At 40.7% G+C, this 20,796-nt stretch overlaps 1 protein-coding gene across 2 annotated transcripts in view; it reads right to left on the reverse strand.

Annotated features, from left to right (window-relative positions):
- The window catches only part of gpc6b (glypican 6b), a 128,652-nt gene that overhangs the window by 64,152 nt on the left and 43,704 nt on the right, over window positions 1–20,796 (reverse strand). For both annotated transcript variants that reach the window (XM_015966401.3, XM_015966400.3), the window contains exon 3: window positions 15,040–15,431. In XM_015966401.3, the coding sequence (XP_015821887.1) occupies window positions 15,040–15,431 (392 nt within the window). The remainder of the gene's footprint in view (window positions 1–15,039; window positions 15,432–20,796) is intronic.

The raw sequence follows: 20,796 nt of genomic DNA on the forward strand, positions 1-20,796 counted from the left end.
GCTTGTAAAATAATGAATGGATATTTAAATAAAAAGCTTTATATTTTACTGCATTAATTTTACATCTCTATGCCAATTCTAAATGTAAAGATTGTCTGCGTAAACCTGAACAGGTCCAACCCGGTCTTACTGTGAGACTGGGTTGACGGGTCACGCTTGTGCGTAATCATATGCGCTTTCTGAGCTGAAGGATGTCTGATTCTGGGCTTCTCCTCAGACAGGTTCCTGGATGCGTCGCCACATTGGAGACAGGAACAAGCACTATTCAGCCAAAGTTTCATAATCAGGTGTGGTAGTGTGAGTGTCCTGTCACAGTGTCCCGATAGATAATGCGCCCTGGCTACTTGGCCAACGGAATGTCCCTTTGGCTGACTGGTTAGAGCGTATGACTCTCACCTGGGAGTCTGGGGATCGAATCCCGCCCGGGCCCTCATTTCTCCACCTTGCCACATATTGACGGATAAACTCAAGGATGTTGGTTGTTTTGAAAGAATTACCCCGACGCACACTGATGCGCATGGATGAGCTGACATTTTAATCATTAGGCACATCGCAGAGGTAACTTGATTCCCATCAGAACATCAGAGCTTTATACTGGACACTGTGTTCAGTGCGGCTCGGAGCGCCCACGGTGGACAGTGGGCTGAAGATCTGTAGAGGGATTCGCAGCGCAGAACCACAGTGCATGCGATACGATTTCCTCCCACTGAAGCGTTCTGGAAACCCGGTCTCCCTGAGGGATGTGTCACCTGGAAAAATGTTCTTTTTATGAAATTATGAAACTTTGGCTGAACAGCGCTTGTTCCCGTCTCTAATATGGAGACGCATGACGCATCCAGTCTGAGGCAGAATAGCCTCTTCAGCTCAGAAAGCACCTGTAGAGACATTTGATCACGCACAAAGTTTATGTGGAGCAGAAGCGGTCGGGCCACGGCAGGTGGAATGTTCCTAGCCTACATGAAGTGTAACTGTTTAATTGTAACATTAATGTTACTGGACACACTGGTCTGGTTGGTTAGACCAGTGTTTGAAGTGGAAAACACACACACACACACAAACCAATTAAAATAATGCTGATAGCGTGGACTAGAAGACAGGTGATGGGTTACGTATTTAAATGATGATCAGGCTGATGTAAAATGTAATCTCCATCCACATCCAGACAGAATTATCCTCTATTCTTTCTCTAGTTGCTCTGCTCTTGTCTGGGCTGACAGCTGACGGTGCACGCGACGCGCCTAACTAGCGGCTGATGCACATTTTACGCATTTGGAGAGGTGGGCTGGAAGCTTTGTTTTTACTGGAAGATGGTCCACTTAACGCACGGGTGTAGACTACATATTAATGACAAATGAATGAAAATTTAATTGTGAGTTTTTACTTCATATTTTAGAAATAAAAATGATGGTGGAACACATTTATGACGTCTTTTTAAACTAAATTTTCTAGCGCGTCCTGCCTGCTTCACTGAAGTCGCTGCTTATTAAGGCCCATCCAGAATTACCGTGGCCCACCCAAAAATGAAAACCGCGCCTGTTGTAAACCTCTGCAAATTGTTGTTCTTCACTTTATCAAACTCAGACTTTGTACAGCTAATGTCAAGATGTAAAATTATGAATTCAGTCGAGCTCTTCCGTCCCTCCCTCTCCTGCTCTCCTTGAAACCCGACATCGGCTGTCAGAAGCGGGAGGTGAAGAAGGAGATGAGGCAAACAGAGTGAGTGCGACATAGAGAAACCAGACAGGTGTGGAGGTGAGCAAAACAGCTGGAAAAGTGTGGGTGTTGAATCCCCCACGGGTGCGACGCCCATGCGAGCGACCGGTACCGGCTGCTGTCACCTGGTTGTGAGCAGCGCTCTGCTGTCTGAGGGTAGGCCCCGCCCACAATGCTGCGGCCGCTGTGGCTCCCAGCGTTTTCTTTACTGTGGGAAATGGGTAATAATGACTCTTTGATGGGAACAGGTTGCCGACCCCTGGTATAAGATCTGAGCTGGTAAAACAAAAATCCTCATCAGCAGGCTTCTTTGAAAGTGGGGGGGGGGGGGGACACAGCTGCCAATCACAAATTTTGCCGGGGACATGTCCCCGGCGTCCCCGGTTAAAATGACGCCTATGATAAAAACTCATTTGAAAACAATAAAAACAGAAACAAGAGAGTGGGAAAAAATGTGACCTTTGAAAAACTAAATCATATTTTTTAAACAAAATTTTAAAAGTAAAAATATCCAGACTTTTTACAAGTAATTATAGAAGCCTGAGCTTTTAAAGATGCAATATGTGATAATAAAGTAAGAATGACATCATGTGGTCAAATTTGGTTACTGCAGTCCATTTTTAAAAACAAAAAGTAATTTCCCACAAGTTTTATGACTGTTGCCAACTCAGCGCAAGACAATTCTAGATACCAAGTGAAGACGAGTCATACACTGTCATTTGATAAGTGAAGAAATATGTTGCCAATCTGATATTAGCAAATTTGATGTTTTATGGTAGGGAGCACTTACTACACTTAATATGGTAATATGCCTCCAGCATTAGAGGAAGTGTGGTTGTTCGCCGTCTTGCTGTCAGCTTGCTGCTTGTTATCGTTCTGAACGAGTCATTAAAGGAAGTAACATGCCACAAATGACACATTATTCACCTGACACATTTCACTGTAATATCCAGTGTACATGTCCCTCCCACTTATTCAAATTTTGTCTCCTGCGCTTTTTACAGTCCAAAATCAATATTACACTATATTAAATAGTTTGGTTGAGCACTAGGAACAAGTGGAAAACAACTTCTTGTGTTAAAGCCAATTTCCCATTAGCCATTAACCATCCATAAGCTCATTTATTGGCTCTGCTGATACTTGCTAATGTGTGATTGGCCATTCCAGCCACCTGTGTACATGACAGTTCTGCATTCCTGATATTGCATAAAGAGCTTCTAGACTGTAGGAATGGCGCCAGAAGAAGAGCTGCACAATGAAAGATGAGGCTATGTCCAAATTCAGGGGTAGCATCCTTGTAGTAAAAACAACAACACTTAAAAAGCTAAAATAAAAATTAGGTACAAAAACGGGAATGAAAATGAACCCAGTCAACCGTTTGGTTGAACATATTTTAGTCCATAAATCTTAAAGCAATGTGCACATTAGGAAACTGAAAATTATGCCATGATTTTACATGAATATTAATATTGTTTCTTTTTTATTTGTAATATTCTTTAAGTCTTACTTCCGCTAAATGATTTAAAAGCTCCAAACAATAAATCATTTTCATAGCTGTTTATTTTTTGCTGTGGACAAAAAAAAAGTTAAAACAAACAAACAAAAAAGTACATGGAGATCTACGTGACTTAGCTTGTTTTTATTATAATATACATAATTTGAAATGTGAACTTGAAAGGATGCAGCCCCTTAATTTGGACAGTGTCTGCAGGAAACCCATTTTTACACACAAATGTGCACACTTTTGCAACGTTTATTCTTAAGTGGATATTTGAAGAAATAAACCTGCTTGCAGATATTTAATTCTAATAGCTAAATCAATCCTATTGTGTTGGTGCAAACATCCAATGTTGGCACACAAGTTACACATTCATATCACAAATTTTAATTCTGCTTTTAAAAAGATGAATTGAAGTGGTTTGTTTTGCTGCCTGAAGAACATTTCCACTGACAGAAGGTCAAATGGATTCTATTCCAGCATGCTAATTTTGCAGCATTTGTAACAACTCTTGAAAATGTATTTAACAACAGGATAATGATCCTGAACACACCTCAGAATCACAATGGGTCTCCCTCATGAGGCACAAGCTGAATGTTTCGTCACGACCCTCACCGTCCCTGACCTTAACATGATTTAAAATCTGTGGACGGCCTTCAGATACATGCAGTAGTTAAGTATGCAACAGAAGCAAAATCCAGTTTGCCAATGAAAAGAGTAAAAAATCTTGCAGAAATCAGACTTTAATTTGACCAAAAAAGGTCCTAAAAGCTATTTATAATCTTCCTAAGAAGTGATTTGCTGAGTTCTTACCAATCATGTGTAATAAATACAGGCACCGTACTTCTCCAATAGCCAGTTTAGGTCTTGAAACGTTGTTTTCTAGCCTAGTTAACTAGACCAGATCCTTGCTTTGCAAAGTTTGGTCTAGGAACGCTCCTTTGGAACCTCCGCAGCCCCAAGCAGAATTCTGGCTGGCCAATTACAGCATAGATATGTATATAAACTAGGGCTGGGGGTAAACGATTATTTTTAAAACGATTATTCTGACGATTATTTTATCGAATAGTCGACTATTCTAATGACTATTTAGAAAATTAATCTAATGATTATTTTTCTATTGCACAATTAACAAAAACCAGAAAATCTCAAATAAATTCCTCAAAAAAATTGATAAATTCTTACTGTAAGAGAATAAACACTACAGGCCTTCCATTTTGTATAACACTGCTTTTATTGTGTTGCGGTTGGTTATGTTCTGGTGACGTGTAGAACTTGGGAGTGCAGGCTGCTGCCTGAGAGGTGGTAGAAGATGGAGTGTCTCCATGCTGCTTTGTTTTGGTCACTTATGTGCGTGAGGCGAGTGGTGTTACGGGTTAAACCAAACTCAGGTGATATTTTACACTAAACCGAAAACCCACAACACTCTAAATGTAATAAAAGGGAGATCTACACCACAAAAAAGATGAACTCTAAACCAAAACGTAACGGCTTATCCCAACGCAAGAAGCTGTTAGCGAAGATGCTAACAGTAGCTTTACCAACGTTAAGTTCAAGTTACCAAGTTTAAATAAACCAAAAACACCCAGCAGCAAACAGACCAGCACGGAGGAGAGACTGCTACCACCAAAACAGCTCTCCTCATGTCTGAAAGAAGCTCCTTAATGAAGGGAGAAGCGCTCCCGGTGATTTTCTACATCTGCGATAGACACGAAGCAGCGCATCTGACCCCGGAAGTTGTTGTCCGTTGCCGGGAGACGAAGGCGGGCAAAACAGGAAAATAATCTAGTAGTGGACGGACGTTGTTCCGGGTCTTCGGTATTTGGCAGAGATGTTAGTGAAGGCGGAGAAGAGGGCGAACTAGAGGAAAAACAGGCAGATTCTTCCTCTATTTACAAACTCCTGGGGATGCAACAAGTGGGCGCGGTGCGTCGACTTCCGGATCTGACGTCGACAAATTTTTAGAATCGAGCCGTCGACTTCGTCGAGGCTTCGCTACAGCCCTAATATAAACACTAGATGCCTCGTCCCTGCTGTTCGCCAATGGGATGCGACGTAGGAGCGTGGCGGCCATCTTACCTCAGACAGCTGCCCCCTTTCTTGACATTGGGGTGTATGGTACATGTACTATTTAAATAACTCTAACTTGCTCAATTTTTAACCAATTTTCAAAAGGTTTGATTTGTTATAAACGACAAAGATGTGTCAATGAAATAGGATGGGTTTAGCCCAGAAATTCTTATTTCACTCCACAAAGCATTTAATCTTTCATAGATAAGCTACAGTAACTTAAAGTATACATAGCCTATTAATATATGATATTATATAGATCTATTTATGTCTATACATATTCCTGGTTTGTGAAATAAGATTTGTGTAGAGATGAGATTTCAAGGTTCTTTTGAGGTAAAGCCCACATTAACAAAAATGTGCACCGCAACAAATAAGATAACCGACACCCACATCACATCTGTCAGCCAGAACCGGCCCGCCAGCAATACAATTTCACCCAGCAAATTATTTTGTATTTTCACTATTTCTTAACTTTTGTTTTCTTATTTATTGATGGAAATGCTTTCTGAAAAGGTTAGGAAATAATCAAAAGATAGATTAGGTTAATAAATAAGATGGATTACAGTAATAAATAAGACAGATGGATAATGGGTTGATCTTGTGAAGGAGATTTTCAACATTCATAAAACCAGATAAACAATTTATAGAAGAAGGTGGCAGCAGCAATGGAACAGCAGTTTCTAATTATTTTATTGACATGAAAAAATGAACAGACTGTTAATGTACACATATAGGTTTTCTTTGCAACAGTTACAGATGAAAGGTGATCCCACGCAGGCGCGCAGAGAGGGTGGAGGACGGGGGGGATCAGTCCCCCCAGATTTAGATTGACCCCGATCCGTCCCCCCCAACTAAGGCCAGAAAGAAAACAAAATCAGAGGTTAAGCGCTTGAAGCTCATTTTTTCACTTACACTGAATGCAGCATGACGTAAACAAACACCGACTCCAGAGGCGCCAAAGTGGTTGCTGCTAGGATGCAGGATGAAGCGAAAAAGGCAAGCAACGATTACTGCATATTTAAAAAAGACCAACAGTGTAAGTAGGCGGGACCGATCTGTCTGTTTATGCATGTTGGTTATGGTTTCAGTACGTTGTTGTCAGTGTTGGGACTTACTCGTTAAAAGCGCCAAAGCCTCATTGCTGACTTTAACAAGTCTCATCTACAAATATGATCCCTCATGAAGTTATTACTTTACACCAGAAGATAGTGGAGATGTGTAACCTAGAGCCCTGCACAGGCCTAAAATCTGAGCCCCAGCCCGACCCGGCCCGAAAAGGTTTTCAGGATTCTCTGGCCCGACCCGAGCCCGACTTTTTTTAAACCAACTAAATTAAAACAAAGTGCGTCAATCCTGACCAATGTGTTAAAAGACGTGCAGGATCCGATCAATTTGTTTTTCCCTCATTTACCGTCACATAGATGATGGCGCACTGGCTCTGGTGGAAATCAAGTTAAATTTTATCTCTTTCCAACAATTTTCACAAGAAAACAAAACAGCCAAAAGCAGGGCTTGTTATGTTGACCGGATAGTTCCCGTATTTGACCGTTTATTTTGACGGAGAAAGAATAGAAAGAATTACCCCGACGCATGCAGACGAAATGACATACGCACATCGCAGATGTAGCTAAATCACCCAAGATTCCCATCTGAACATCTGAGCTGGACATTGCTCAGCGCAGCTCGCTGTCAGCACATATGTGCACAGCGAGCTGAAGTTGTGGAGATTGGCTTGGAGCGCGTCGCAGAACCAGAGCGCATGCGGGAAGGTTCCTCCCACTGAAGCGAGTGTTTTCCAAACCCGGTCTCTCAGAGAGACTTGTCACTTAGAAAATGTTCCCTGATTATGAAACTTTGGCTGAATAGCGCTTGTTCCTGTCTCCAATGTGGCAGCGGATCCAGGAGCCGTCTGAGGAGAAGCCCAGAATCTCACATCCTCTTCAGCTCATACAGCACACGATTACGCACAAGCGTGGCCCATCAACCCGGTCTCACAGTAAGACTGGGTTGGACCTGTTCAGGTTTACGCAGACAATCTTTACATAGAATTGACGTACGGATATAAAATTAATTCAGTAAAATATAAAGCATTTTATTTAAATATCCATTCATTATTTTACAAGCACAGAGAGCCACATCAGATTCAGATCAGCGGGAAGATTCCTCCGACTGAATTCAGTCGGAGGAATCTTCCCGCATGCGCTCTGGTTCTGCGACTGTCCGGTCAACACAAGCCCTGCTTTCAACTGTTCTGTTTACTTGTGGAAATTGTTGCAAAGAGATATAAGTTAACTTGATTAACACCAGAGCCAGGCGCACTGCGCCGTTATCTCCGTCGCTGTAAATGAGGGAAAAACAAAATGATCGGATCCTTTTCTGACCTTCCCCACCTACAAAGTTTAATTACAACAATCAAACGTGACAGAGCCTGGATTTGTATTCTGAACAGTCTAAACATGTTTTAAAAAGAAACGTATGACAAAAGTGGCACCTGCTCAGTAAAACCACCAACAGGGTGAAAAATATCAAAATATTGCAGGCAGAGTCGGGCTACAACTTCTGGTTCCACTTTATATAAATCGTTTTATTGATTATCTTTTTATGAAAGATAACTTTGACGTACACGAGCGACCGGTACCGGCTGCTGTCACCTGTTGTGAGCAGCTCTCTGCTGTCTGAGGGTAGGCCCCGCCCACAACGCCGCAGCTGCTGTGGCTCCCAGTGTTTTCTTTACTGTGGGAAATGGGTAAGAATGGCTCTTTGATGGGAACAGGTTGCCGACCCCTGGTTTAAGTGTTTCAATTTTTTTTATGAATTTGATTAAAAATAAAGGCGCCCGGCCCGTGTCCGAGGTAATTACACAGTCGTTGGCCCGAAGCCCGGCCCGAGGGCCTAGGGCCGGGCCGACCCGAGGGCCTAGAGCTTCAGTGCAGGGCTCTAGTGTAACCTTCAGGCTGAGCAACGTTTTGGAGTTATTAGAGTTTGAAAAATGCCTCCCGTCTAGAGGCTCCCAGTCGGGGAGAGGAGGAGATGCGCGCAACATGAAGAGCGCAAATATTAGATAAAACGTATAATTGCCAGCAGGTCTGGTCTTTGTTGACTGATCACTTTGTCTGGTAATGACTGACTCTAATTAAGAAGCAGAATATTGACTCTGATGAAGAAATTCATTCATCCAGCCGGGACGATTGACGCTGCTGCAGCATCAGACAGCTGGTGCTGCACGAGAGGTGTGTGGAGTTTACAAGCCCCAAACGTTGGGTTTGATGTTGGTTTAACCTTCTCTGGGACGTGATGGATGTAGAAATGATGGTAAAACACCGCTAACGTGACAGACGTAGCGACAATGTAAAAAAAAAAGCCGTAAAAAGAGGCAGATGCCGATGCGTTACATATGGAAGTCAAGTGTGCCACATAATCATAAAAAAGTAAAATATAAAATTTTAAAAGAGATTTATATATTTAAATATAAATAAAAACTTTCAAAATGTAATGAAAATTTCTAAATAACGTAAAAATACGAAGGAACATCTGTTGGTCAGGCTGCAAAGTTTGAGAACTACTGCTCTAAGTGATAAGTGAATTTCGTTTTTTAAATATATTTTATGTGCAGTTTTTTAGGGCTTTTATGTTTTCTGTAAAGACTGGTATGCTGAAAATCATTTAATGATTTGCATAAAGCATGAGGTTTTGGTTAGTAATTGATTGGGAGAATAACAAATGACTAAATTAAATAGTGGGGCGCCTCTGTCAGTGTGCCCCAGGGCAGCTGTGGCTACATCGTAGCTCATCACCATCAGTGTGTGAATGTGTGTGAATGGATGAATGATACACTGTAGTGTAAAGCGCTTTGGAGTCCTTACTCTGAGAGGCGCTATACAAGTGCAGGTAATTTATCATTTACAGTGTTGATCAGGCAGAGCTTTGTTGCCAGCGTTCCACTGCATAATGGCTTCAAACATGTATATAAAAGTGTTAGTTTTTATGTAAACCATTGGATGAAATTACACAAACTGACTGAGCTCTAGTTAAGGCTCTTGCAATGGTTTGTGTGTGTGTGTACATGTACATGCATGTGTGTGTGTGTGTGTGTGTATGTGTGAAACTCCAGGGTTTCGGACTCTTGTCATCACGTTTATAGAGACTCGCGTCTCCTGAAGATGCACAAGTGCTGATTATTGATGCTGCAGACATGCTCATCTCAGCGCACCGCCACAATGTTTAAAGGCTGTAAAACCCCTCACTACACACTTTATATGCCTCTCTCGGACAGGAATTTACATTTTCACACTTTAAACACTCCCAAATCCAAACCCTTGTACGTTTCAACGCAGAACACAATGCACTGTAACAAAAAGGCATGCAAAATTGCACAAAAAAATCTGCAAAAAAGCGAAAGGTGAACCGTGTTATAGCACGGTCACTGTATAACATTCAAACTAGACTGCATAAAAAAAAAGAAAAGTTATTCTCTGATTTCCAGAAGAGATGTCAGCACTACATATATGTATTACTCACAATCCTCGAATGTTTGCTCTCCTGTTGAGATGTTCAAAAGAAAAGCTCCCGGGTTGCAGGTAATGGATTATTTTCTTTGTTCCATCAAGGAACAACCTTTTTCATCTTTCAGTAAAAAAAGATGCTCAATGTGTTATTTTTTTATTGTAAGCACAAAAACAACTTAAATTTTGATATTTTGATCTTTCTTGAGACGAAATACATAAATAGGTTTTGACAAGTTGGCTTTTGTTGAGTTCAGCTAAAAAAATGCTCTTACTGCTGTTTGTTTTGAACGAAAGTCTGATTTAAATGAATGTGTTGTGATAAAAAAGGCTTTTTGTTGCCTTGTAAACATGCTTTTTGTGTTAAAGCAATGTGACTTTTCCAGCCTGAGGGGAGTGGGCAACAAAAGCGCTAAACCTCTTATTGCTGCTCAGATTTTACTGCATTAGCAGGTTAAATGGACCCTGAAAAAGGATCTAAAGCAGCACTCAGCTCATGGCGACATTACTGATCACAGCTTAAAAATGACAATATTGGTTTTCAATGCAAAGCAGGCTGCTGGATGCTTAAATACTTGTATCAGAAGTAAAATCTGCATTTTTGTCAAATGCTTTTCCTCCATTTCACATTACTATAACTCTTATTACACTAACTTAAAGGGACTTTACGGAGTTTTGAATTTTTATGCTCGCGATTGGCCCCTCAGGCCAAAAGCGTAACGGCAGCTTCAATAGTAGGCTCGTGCACGAGGCGCGCATGCTGTACGTGCACACTCCTTAACGAAAAAAACAGCTGAGACAGTCCCGTGTGTGTGTGTGTGTGTGTGTGTGTGTGTGTGTGTGTGGCCCGGAGGACAGAGGAAAGGAGAACGCGCAGCTAATTAATTAAATAATTAGGTTCTGTACCTTTCTCTTCAGCACAGCCGACAAAGGTTTATGATGGGTCAGTCCTCCTGCATGCTCAGATCATTCCCTTCCCTTGCTTGAAAAATTGTTCCAAAATGAAAGTTGAACCCACATCTTTTTTATCTGTGAATTCAATGCCATTCGGCGAGTCTCAAATAAAAATTTGGGCATCTTACTGTAAAAAAAAATATACCATTAATGTAAAAAAAAACAACTCTAAATAAACTATGTTCACATCCAGAATCAAACCCAGGTCTTCTGCATGAGAGTCAGACATCTTACAAGGTGAGCTAAGCTCTAGTAACATTCACAGTATCTGTAACTTTTATATCCTTGATGACAGCTGAAACAACGTCAAACCAAAGAACAGTTCGAAGCGAAAATGGCTATTTTGTTGATAATTTGCAGGAAATATCTAGAAGAAAGTTCTACAGAAAGTAGCTAAGGGTCCTCAGAAATGTAGCTAGGTTCGTCACTAGGCATTAGGAACAGCGATAAAGTCGCTGAGTTGGCACTACCTCTCTCTCTGCTGCTAAAGCTACTGATAGCAAGTGCTACGGGCGATGCGTGAGCGTGAACGCGCATGAAGCAGCCTGCTCGACCCGAGCAGCTCTTTTTCTGTGATTTTACAGAAAAACAGGCAATCACAGTAAAAATGCCAGGGCTCATTCTACAGAACCAGGGCATTGCAGGAGAATGTATGAAGAAGACATTTATTATTTCTATACATGTTTTGGCTGTCAAACTTCCATAATGCCCCTTTAATAAAAATCACAAAAGCCGAAAAAATACTTATTTTACTGTTGAAGGTGGAGTTATTGATATTTATTTATGGAGAAAGAAGAAGATAAAAAAATAAAAATTTTATCAAACAAATTTACATGAAATATAATAAACTAATTCCATGTCCAACATGGACATATTTGACTTGCATGCTGAATATTAAAGGTGACATATTTAGCCTTTTATTCCTAAGTTTTGATAGTTCTATGGTCGAAACTAAACATGTTCATGTAGTTCTATGCACAACATCCCTCTTGCATGAAGTGCTACCAGGCAGTTTTATTCTTGACATTTTCAGTACCTTCCAGAATGGGCTGTTTCAGGTTCCCTTCATTTTAAAACCACTTTCACACCGGGTTCACATCTGGGTAGCCTATTTTTTTTCTTTTTCCTGGTCATTTTATTGGCCCTCTTCCCATGGTGGTCTGCTATGGACAGAAATGTCCCAACACACTCACTGCTGGCTCATATTCATGCCTATCATTAGGGGAAGCCTCAGATTGGCATAAAATCAGCCAGTGTGGGCTTCCCGCATGTGCTATTCATTATTACTCTGGATACTGAGGAGTAAACATCTCCACTGTCTGAAGCAGCCTCTGTCTCTCTCACTGAGACGTGCTGTGAGGAGCACACGCATGATCACGTGACCGTCAAAGCTGCAGGATCAGTTATGTAACTGTTTTTTACATCTGGGGTTCCCCCCCGTGTTATGGCGATGGCAAAAGCCAGCGCGGGGAAGGGGGGGTGAGGTGTACCGCCCAGAGCCAAGCCCAACTCCACAGCTGACAGAGCTGCATGTCCAGGTTATTTTCCGTTTTATGTTTCCACACAGCGCTGCTAGAACCGATAATAATGGCACCATAGGTGAGCCTGGGACAGAGAGAAATAATGTAGTTGAGTAAGGGAGAGAAAGAATCCTCCCACATCGGAGCAGGTTCAGGCTGATTTCTAAAGCTTGGTTTATGCTTCATCAGCACGAGTGCATTGTCGCGCACCTTAGTTGACTTGAAAGCTCAACTTCTCTTTTAAAAATGGTTTGAATGTTTCTGATGGCACACGTTAGTTCAAAAAAGCTAAGGTGTCAGAATGCGTGCGTCTCTCTCACGGAACTGACATTAGTGAGGAAAAACTATCAGACGGCTTCGACAAACGTGCAGCCAGCCTGCTTTGGTAATGCAGGGAAAACAGTGTGCATTTTTAATACATTTAAAAGCTATTTCTACCAACAAATTTCCTCCATGCATTTTTGGAGTAGAACATGTTTTTATAAAGCTCCTCTCCCGATAAAAATCACAAGCACAAGTTGCTTCACTAACACATAAAAAAAAATTAAAAAAATATAATAATGGGAGAAAATATTAATAGCTTTAACTGTTTTTATTGTATGACTAAATAGTAAATATTAACGTGAATGATTTGTTGTACTAGATTACAATCTAGACCATCTTTTCACTTAATCTACAGGATGGCTTGGCAGGCTACTGTTGGACCTTTGTTTGCAGAAAATCGTGAATTGAACCGAAATTACAATTTCTGCTGGAAAAATTGCAATTCAATCATTTCCTAAAATCGTTCAGCCCTAGTCTGGATGCAATATCAAAGTCAGAAACTCCAAAAGCAACACTGCTCACGGTCATCTTTTTTTAATTTACGGGAGACACCACAAACTTTTCCACGTCTTTTACTCCGCCCATGTGCTTGGAGAGTTCCGCGTTCCTGAAAGGTGTGTGTGAACAAACCCCACTGGTGCGGGACCTGGACCCACCCAGACTAGGCCAGATTTGGAAACGGCAGAAGAAAACAGGCTGGCCACACCCACCCATTCTTTGCTCAGGCTGCTATAAGCTGAGAAGCTCTTATAGCTGGGAGGGGCTCAGAGTAGAGCCGCTGCTCCTCCAGCAGCAGCTGTCTCTTGCACGTAAGAGTGATTTTGTACTAACATCCCCAATTGTGACATCACAAATGGAGGCTTTTTAAAACAGCTTTTTAAAGCACATACTTCCTAAAACCAAACACTTACAGAAAACAGATGGATGTTTTTTTATCACCTTTGGAGTGTTTGTCAATGTAGTAGAGATTTGTACGGTAAGCCAAAATGGTGCAAAAGATGAGTTTTGCATAACATGTCCCCTTTAAGCATACATTTTTAGAATTTTAAGCACATAACTAGTAAGATCATAATTTCATGTAATGTTACCTTGGCTGCATTGGCTCTGTAGACCTTAGTTTATAGTGTGTGTGTGTGTGTGTGTGTGTGTGTGTGTGTGTGTGTGTGTGTGTGTGTGTGTGTGTGTGTGTGTGTGTGTGTGTGTGTGCTTTTAAATGAAAAAAAAAGTATCCAAATAATCATCAAGTGACTCATTAGACTCATTTATGTGAAAACTAGCTATTGGAGGCTGCAGGGTAAAAATATTTGTAAAAAAAAAAAAATAGTTCAGGTATTTATACTTCTGCTGACATATTTCTTGGTACCAGTGTCTGCGTTGTGTGTTCAAACCCTTCAGCTTTAAGTGCAAAATAAAGTTCTACATCTCCCACCTCAACTCAACACCACGCACTTCCCAGCAGCCACAAACATGAAACCATGTTGGTGGCGCTGTGAAACTAATACCTCTGCCACAGTGTCACCTTTCATTATGTTTCCACTCAATCTGTCATGATGAGTTTACACCCAGGATGGGGTGGGGTGTGTAAGGGGGGGATCAATGGGTCACAGTCTCAGACACATGACCCAGATTTCAGGTCCCGTTGAAATGTCAGGAGGTGAAGCGGGGTCACGCTGGGTTGGTGTCAGCCAGTAAGCACGTGTTAGCAATGCCATGACTGCTTCAAAATGAGCCTAACTGCTATTACTGAACGGGGGGGTATCTTGAAGGTTCACTGGGTGCATGTGGTGAGGACAGAGTTCAGCAGAGAGAAGAAGCTTCTTTTCTTCAGTGATGACTGAGGCTTGCTAAATCTTTTACTGTACAGAGGCTCTTAAATACTTATAATAGGATTATAATTAAATCAAACGGATTATAGGTCTAAATAATTATATTTTATATAATGAAAACAGACAAAATCCAAGTTTTGGGTTTCCTTTTTTCTTAAAAACACACAACACTCCCGGCCCTACATTTACGTTAAACTGCATCAAACAAGAAACTCCAGGAGCAGCACGATTAATGGCCTGTGTATCCTGCACAGGTAAGTATTAACCAACAGAGTAATAGTCATGGCGGAGACATTTCTCCGTCCTCAAACACTGTTGATGCCATCTCCTCTTGTGCAACTCACCCCAGCACCTTGTTGTTGTTTTTTTCCTAGGCAAACTTAAATTTCCTGAAGACAAGTGAGAGAGGCTTAGATTGTTTGGATGGTGTGTGGGAGGAAACAGGAAGGATTGTGCATTTATTGCTGCAACACAAAACAAACAAGTCCTTGGGCTTGTTTCAGGAAACTGTTGTAATTTCATATTCAGAATATTTTTCTCCTTCCAACAAGCTAAAATGAATTTTCTGGTTTTTGGTAAGTAACAAGAAGGAGTGGGTATATTCTTCTAAAAGTGCTGATGATTCTTACCTTGGACACTCTCTGGGCCACCTCCCGGCCAACAGAAAGCCCTTGGACGAACGTGCGTGCAGCGATGAATGCACGGGTAATCTGAGCCTTGAGCTTCCTGGGCACGTCTCCAAAGGGCTTGAGCTGGTCGATGTACTTACTGATGCACTCCAGATAGTCCTCAGTGATGACATACTGGGAGTTGAGCAGCGTGAACATGCGCTCCAGCAGCCGCGACCAGAAGTCGTTAAGCATTTCCTCCAGATTGACGTTCCCTCCTGTGTAATAGCGCTTCAGCTCGGAGAAGAGGTTCTCAAAGACTTCAGCGTTCTGCATGTAAGGCTTCCCATAAGTCCTCACAAACATCTCGTTCAGAGACCTCTCCGTGTTCTCCAGCAGGTCCAGGAAGAACTCTGAGTCAAAGAAAAGAAAATGAATAAAGATAAAGATGCACTTGAATTATTTGATAGATTAAATGCAGTAAAAAGAAGAGCTTAAGTTGTTTATTTACTTCTCTTATATCAGACAATGGAAGTCAGGCTTTATGTATGGAAGGCAATATGTCCTTTGTTTGCAGTGTTTAGCCCATATCTCACCTGTTGGCCCCAAATACCTTCCAGCACCTTGGTGGAAAAGAATTTTTTTGCAGAGTAAAGTCCTTTAATCATGTGAGCTGGAGTCACAAACATGTCACTAAATGTCACATAAAAGAGCAGAAACCATAATTAAGTTTAGTCTGTGGCATTTGCTGCTTTTCTGCATGCGTTTTATTGCACAAACAAAAGGCAGATATTTTAAGCCATAAGATTATGACCACTGAAGTGCAGCTGTGAATATGTTTAAACGTATTGCTTTACATAAAAAACATTATTAAAATCGAATTTAAGTGCATAGATAAATTGACAGTATTTTTATTTGGCTTTTTCATGTGTCTTTTTTTTATTTTTCACCTGTGAAACCAACAAGAAACCCATCTTCAGTGGTTTTTACCCAGAATTTATTCTCTGGTTTCTGGTTTTCTTGTTTGCTGCTCTCCCACCATACCTGGTCCTATATCTGTAGATGTTACACCTGCTTGTTCCTCTCACTATATACAGTCCCAAGTATTCCTGTCACACTCGTGTCTTTGTTCTGCTACAGGTTCTTGTTTCTATGCTCAGCTTTCCTAACTTTGATGCATGTTTGCATAAAACCTAGTTTATTATTCACTTCATCTGCTTTTAGGTTTTCTACAATTATAAACACACAACACCTCCGTCCTAACAAAAACCACACCAAGAGGGGAAGAATGCAACTTCAATGTGCGACGTGAAAAGGACGACGGATACAAATCCACACTTGTGATCAGCTCCATCATTGGCTCAGAGGAGTTTCAGCAGCGGATCTACTTTAGCCAGCCCATTACGCCTCTCTACTTTCACACGACACCGGTGCACAACGACAAGTCAGACCTGGCTTGAGAGTCGATGTGTGAGAAAGGCTGGAGAGTATAACCGAGGAAGGTTAGCGATCAGTGTTTGAGTGGGTGGTACACATCACGCCAAAAACCAGTGTTAATCTCTGAGATTATCTCTCACCTAAAATCAGATTCTGTCACCAACTCCTAGTAGACAAAGTATGTCTACAGTAAAATGATGTTCATCTATCCTTCTCTTGTGCCTTCCAGCAAGCAGTTGTCTCCATCAATCACACGTAGACAGAGTACAGTCGAGAATTAAATCCGCACCTCTTTTTTCTAAGCGAGAACGTTCTCAGAGCACTTGACGGGAATGAGGGTCACATCTCGACCCCACATGAGCAATGTGCATTACAGGCAATCATCATAATAGCCCGGACAAAAGTGTAATGGATTTAAAGTGGTCGTTAGTTCTGAGCCATGCAGGTGAAGTTACAGATTATAGCCGCAGTAGAGAAGGAAAAAAAAAAGATTTGATTCTCAATGATATCACAGAAAGTCACACCTGATGAGAGGCGCACGTTGGAGGAAAGCAAGAAAAATATCCCTCATTTTCAAAGCCACACGGCGCTTAAAACATTATTTTTAAAATAGATGCTAACGTGATTGAGACAAATGTATTTTTAGCGGCAGCCAGCGGGAAACATAACTCACTTTATATTAAAGTGGAAGGTAAAGATTTCAAACCAGTACACATCCGGTCGGCACAAAACTGCCTTCGATTTATCGCGCCGCTTTGTGTTTGAAAAGAACTTGCTTTCTTATCACAATTAATTAATGTCAATTCACACCTCTTATCAGTGTTATACCAGCTATAGTTCCCCAGAGGGAAGCTGATAAAATTAGATTACCTTCACTTACACTTTTATGTCTATCATCAGACGATCGATCTTTTTCTTTTCCGCGTGCGGCACGATGTAGGCCAAAGTTGTTTTTTTCTGCCTTTTGAAACTGTATGAAAAATCCTTACTGTGAGCAGATATTATTAAATATGCCAGATTCTGAGTGAGATTTTTACCCAGGTGACTTGTTTTCCTAAATGAGAGCAGTCAGCGGCGCTGGATGATGAGCGTCATGATTAATGGCAGCTTCAGAGGTGGTTTAACTTAAAGAAAGAACTAAAACGTATCGTTTTAAGTCTCGGCGCAGTAATGTTGAGATGAGATGCATTAGCAAACAACCAGTGTAACATGTTCCTTAAACTGTGATTTGGGGCTCTGCTTTGGAGCGATTAGGGTGAGTAATTATTGCACATTAGGGCTGGCCTGACAGAAAATGAAAGAATAAGTAACAGAGGCATCACAACTAAATTAATGAGCAGCTGAATCATGTTCTCATTTAAATAAATAAAAAATCCTGAGCTTTCATGAATCTTTAAAACATTAAGAAGTTTGATTAAACGAACCCTTCCGAGAGCTACCAACAGAAAATCAAACTGCGACAACCTAACTTGCATAACTTTCACCAACAAACCTCCGTTCGGCTCAGACTCCTGACTGTGTACACAAGGCTTAGCCGAGGTTACAGAGAGTTTCTTTCTTTGTGATGGAAAGAAGAAAAAGAGTCTTTTTTTTTGTGCTTCTGCAGAAATCTATTGATGGATGTTTTCTGTGATTTCAAAGACGTCTGCAGCCTGTTTCAACTATCTTGAAATGCAACGCTCCCCGTTTTGAATTTTTGAGTTAGCTGATGGATAAGGCAAGTTTTGCAAATTTAGTTCATGATGAGAGTGTGTCTGGAAAAGAGAGTGTGAACCTGATTAACACAATCAACCAGGAAACTGTCGATGTGATGGCTTCTACTGAATCTCGTGGGAAGTGGCCTGCAGAATTAATTACTGAAGTCTCCTGAACTGTGACCGGCCGACTAAGACGGATAATGTCGTTCAGCCTGCAAATTAATGATGGAAAATAAAAATTTTACATAAATGTATTTTTTGCTCTATCAAAAGTAAATCAGAAGTAATCAGGCTGTATTCAATAAATGTAAATTATCATGCTTTATTTATTACAGGATAAATGTGGGAGGAATTTTACGAAAATACAGCTTGATTTGAAATCCAGATGGATCGAAAGTAACTTATAATATCAGTTTTATCTGAATTTGCCAAATAAAATGTTTAATTGAAAGCATTGTATTTATTTCTAACAAGATAATTTCTAAAATATATTTTGAAGGATAACTCAAAATCTAATGTCAGCTCTTGAGAGATCTAACCTAAAAAATTACATGTTTTAAGAAATCAATTGCATAAAAAAAATATCAAACATGATAACCATAAATCACCATATGTTGCCTGACAGCAAACTTAACAAGAGGCATGAAGACACACACCAAAAATAAGCCTCAGAGTATTATTTGCCGTGCAGAAAAAAATCATTTAAATGCTTGAATTTAGAGAGGCATAAAACTCTAATGGTCACAGATGTTTTTATAGTATTTTATGTGGGAGATTTGACAAGTTTAAATACACTTCACTCAGTTTGGAAGAGAAAATAAGTAAAGCCTAAAGCAGCTTATAGGTGTGCACTGCCTGTACCCATGAGGGGATTAAGGCGAAAACCAGCATTGAGACACTGAGTGAAAAATGACAAAAAATCCCATGCTTTGGGTAAAATAAAATAAAGTAAAAAAAGATAAATCCCCCCCCCCCCCCCCCCCCACACACACACACACACACAAAAGGAAAACTTAAACAGTGTTTACGTAAAAGAATGAAATACAATAGGATGCAAGATTGTTTACGTAAAGTTTAACATTTTGGGATCTGATGATGTTTCTGCTGTGAAGTCAACATGAGCTTATGAATACAAAAAAGGGGAACATGTTTTTCTCACCATGCAAAAATGTCTGTTGTCCATTTCTTTCTCATGTTTTGCTAATTTAATCAGCTTCTTGTAGGTTTTATGACTGCCAAAAGTCATGGCACACAAATCCAGATTTAATTGCATATTTCCATGTATAACTTGTGAAAACCGACACATTTTCACACAGAATTACAAACATAAAAGCAAAGATGCATCAATTCTCCTTCATCAAAACTGTTAATGAGACTTTACATATAAACATTTGCACATGTTCATTGTCTGAGATGACCGTTTTTTATTAGATTTGGTTTGAATGAGCTTCTATTGTTGCCATGGTTTAGTGAGTCGAGTGGATGTTCTTCAAGCAGAGACTCGATCTATATCCCCTCCACGTGTTCAGACGACCTTGAGCAGGATATTAAATATATATAAAACATGTGGCATGTGGTGTGTGCGATTAAAACAAGCTGGAAAAAAATGTGTATGTGTAAAAAGGTGAATCACTTTAGTGTGCACTAAGTAGAGAGTACAGATGACTAAGGCCATGAACACACATACTGTAGCTGAGTTTTGTAAACCGAACATCTTCCCACGCTCATCTATTACCTACCCACCACCTTGTTTTCAGCAAATAAATCCAGTGGACTATGAAGAACATTCATTAGTATGTCAAGCCTGTAGGTGGCAGTAGTTCCCCAAATCTTCAGCGTCTTTTTCAAAAATCATACCTTGAACATGGACTGTGGGCAATAATCCTTAACATCGTCCTTCGCCTGTGGTCTTCTACTTAGAGCAGTAATAGAGCTTGAGCACATAGGTTGCACATGTGATAGATCATTTTTGTTGTGGGCAGTGACCAGTGTTGGGAGTAACATGGTACAAAAGTAATGAATTACTTTTAATTAATTACATTGCTTTTGCTGTAATGTGGTAATGTAAGGCATTACAGGGAAAGAAAATGGTAATATTTACACAGCACAACTGTCAGTAACGCGGTCATTACAGTGCATTTTCAAACCCAGAATCAAGATGTGGGTTTCTTAAAATTTCTAATTGCGGCAAGCCCGAAAAAAGATCCCGTATCTACATAAATTACGTCATTTATGGACACAGCTTTGCGGGCATTCTATGAGCAGAGAGGATGCAGCACACAGCGGTAATGGCTCAAATACTCCAGCTGCATCCTGCGCACGGCCCCTGTAACGTTCACAAAATCGCTCCACCAAAACAAAATAACTCACTTGTGATCGTTCCTATCAGCCCATATTCTCTGGTACTTTCTGTACTTTTCTGACGTGCTTTGCCTCAGCTGAGTTCATAATCTGTGCCCCGATGATTTCAACTCATTGCTGCTGGAGTGCAGCGCATATTAAGCTTTTTTTGGGTTCGGTAGATCCCTTTGGCTGATTAGTAAGTTTCCTAGTTTTCCTACTTTCTGTTTTTCTGGAAGACAGAGAAAAGATGCAGCATAGATAGACAGACAGACAGATAGATTTTTTTAAATTCGGTCAACAA

The sequence above is a fragment of the Nothobranchius furzeri genome, chromosome 14 (assembly GCF_043380555.1).
Source record: "Nothobranchius furzeri strain GRZ-AD chromosome 14, NfurGRZ-RIMD1, whole genome shotgun sequence".
NCBI classification, from domain to species: Eukaryota; Metazoa; Chordata; class Actinopteri; order Cyprinodontiformes; family Nothobranchiidae; genus Nothobranchius; species Nothobranchius furzeri.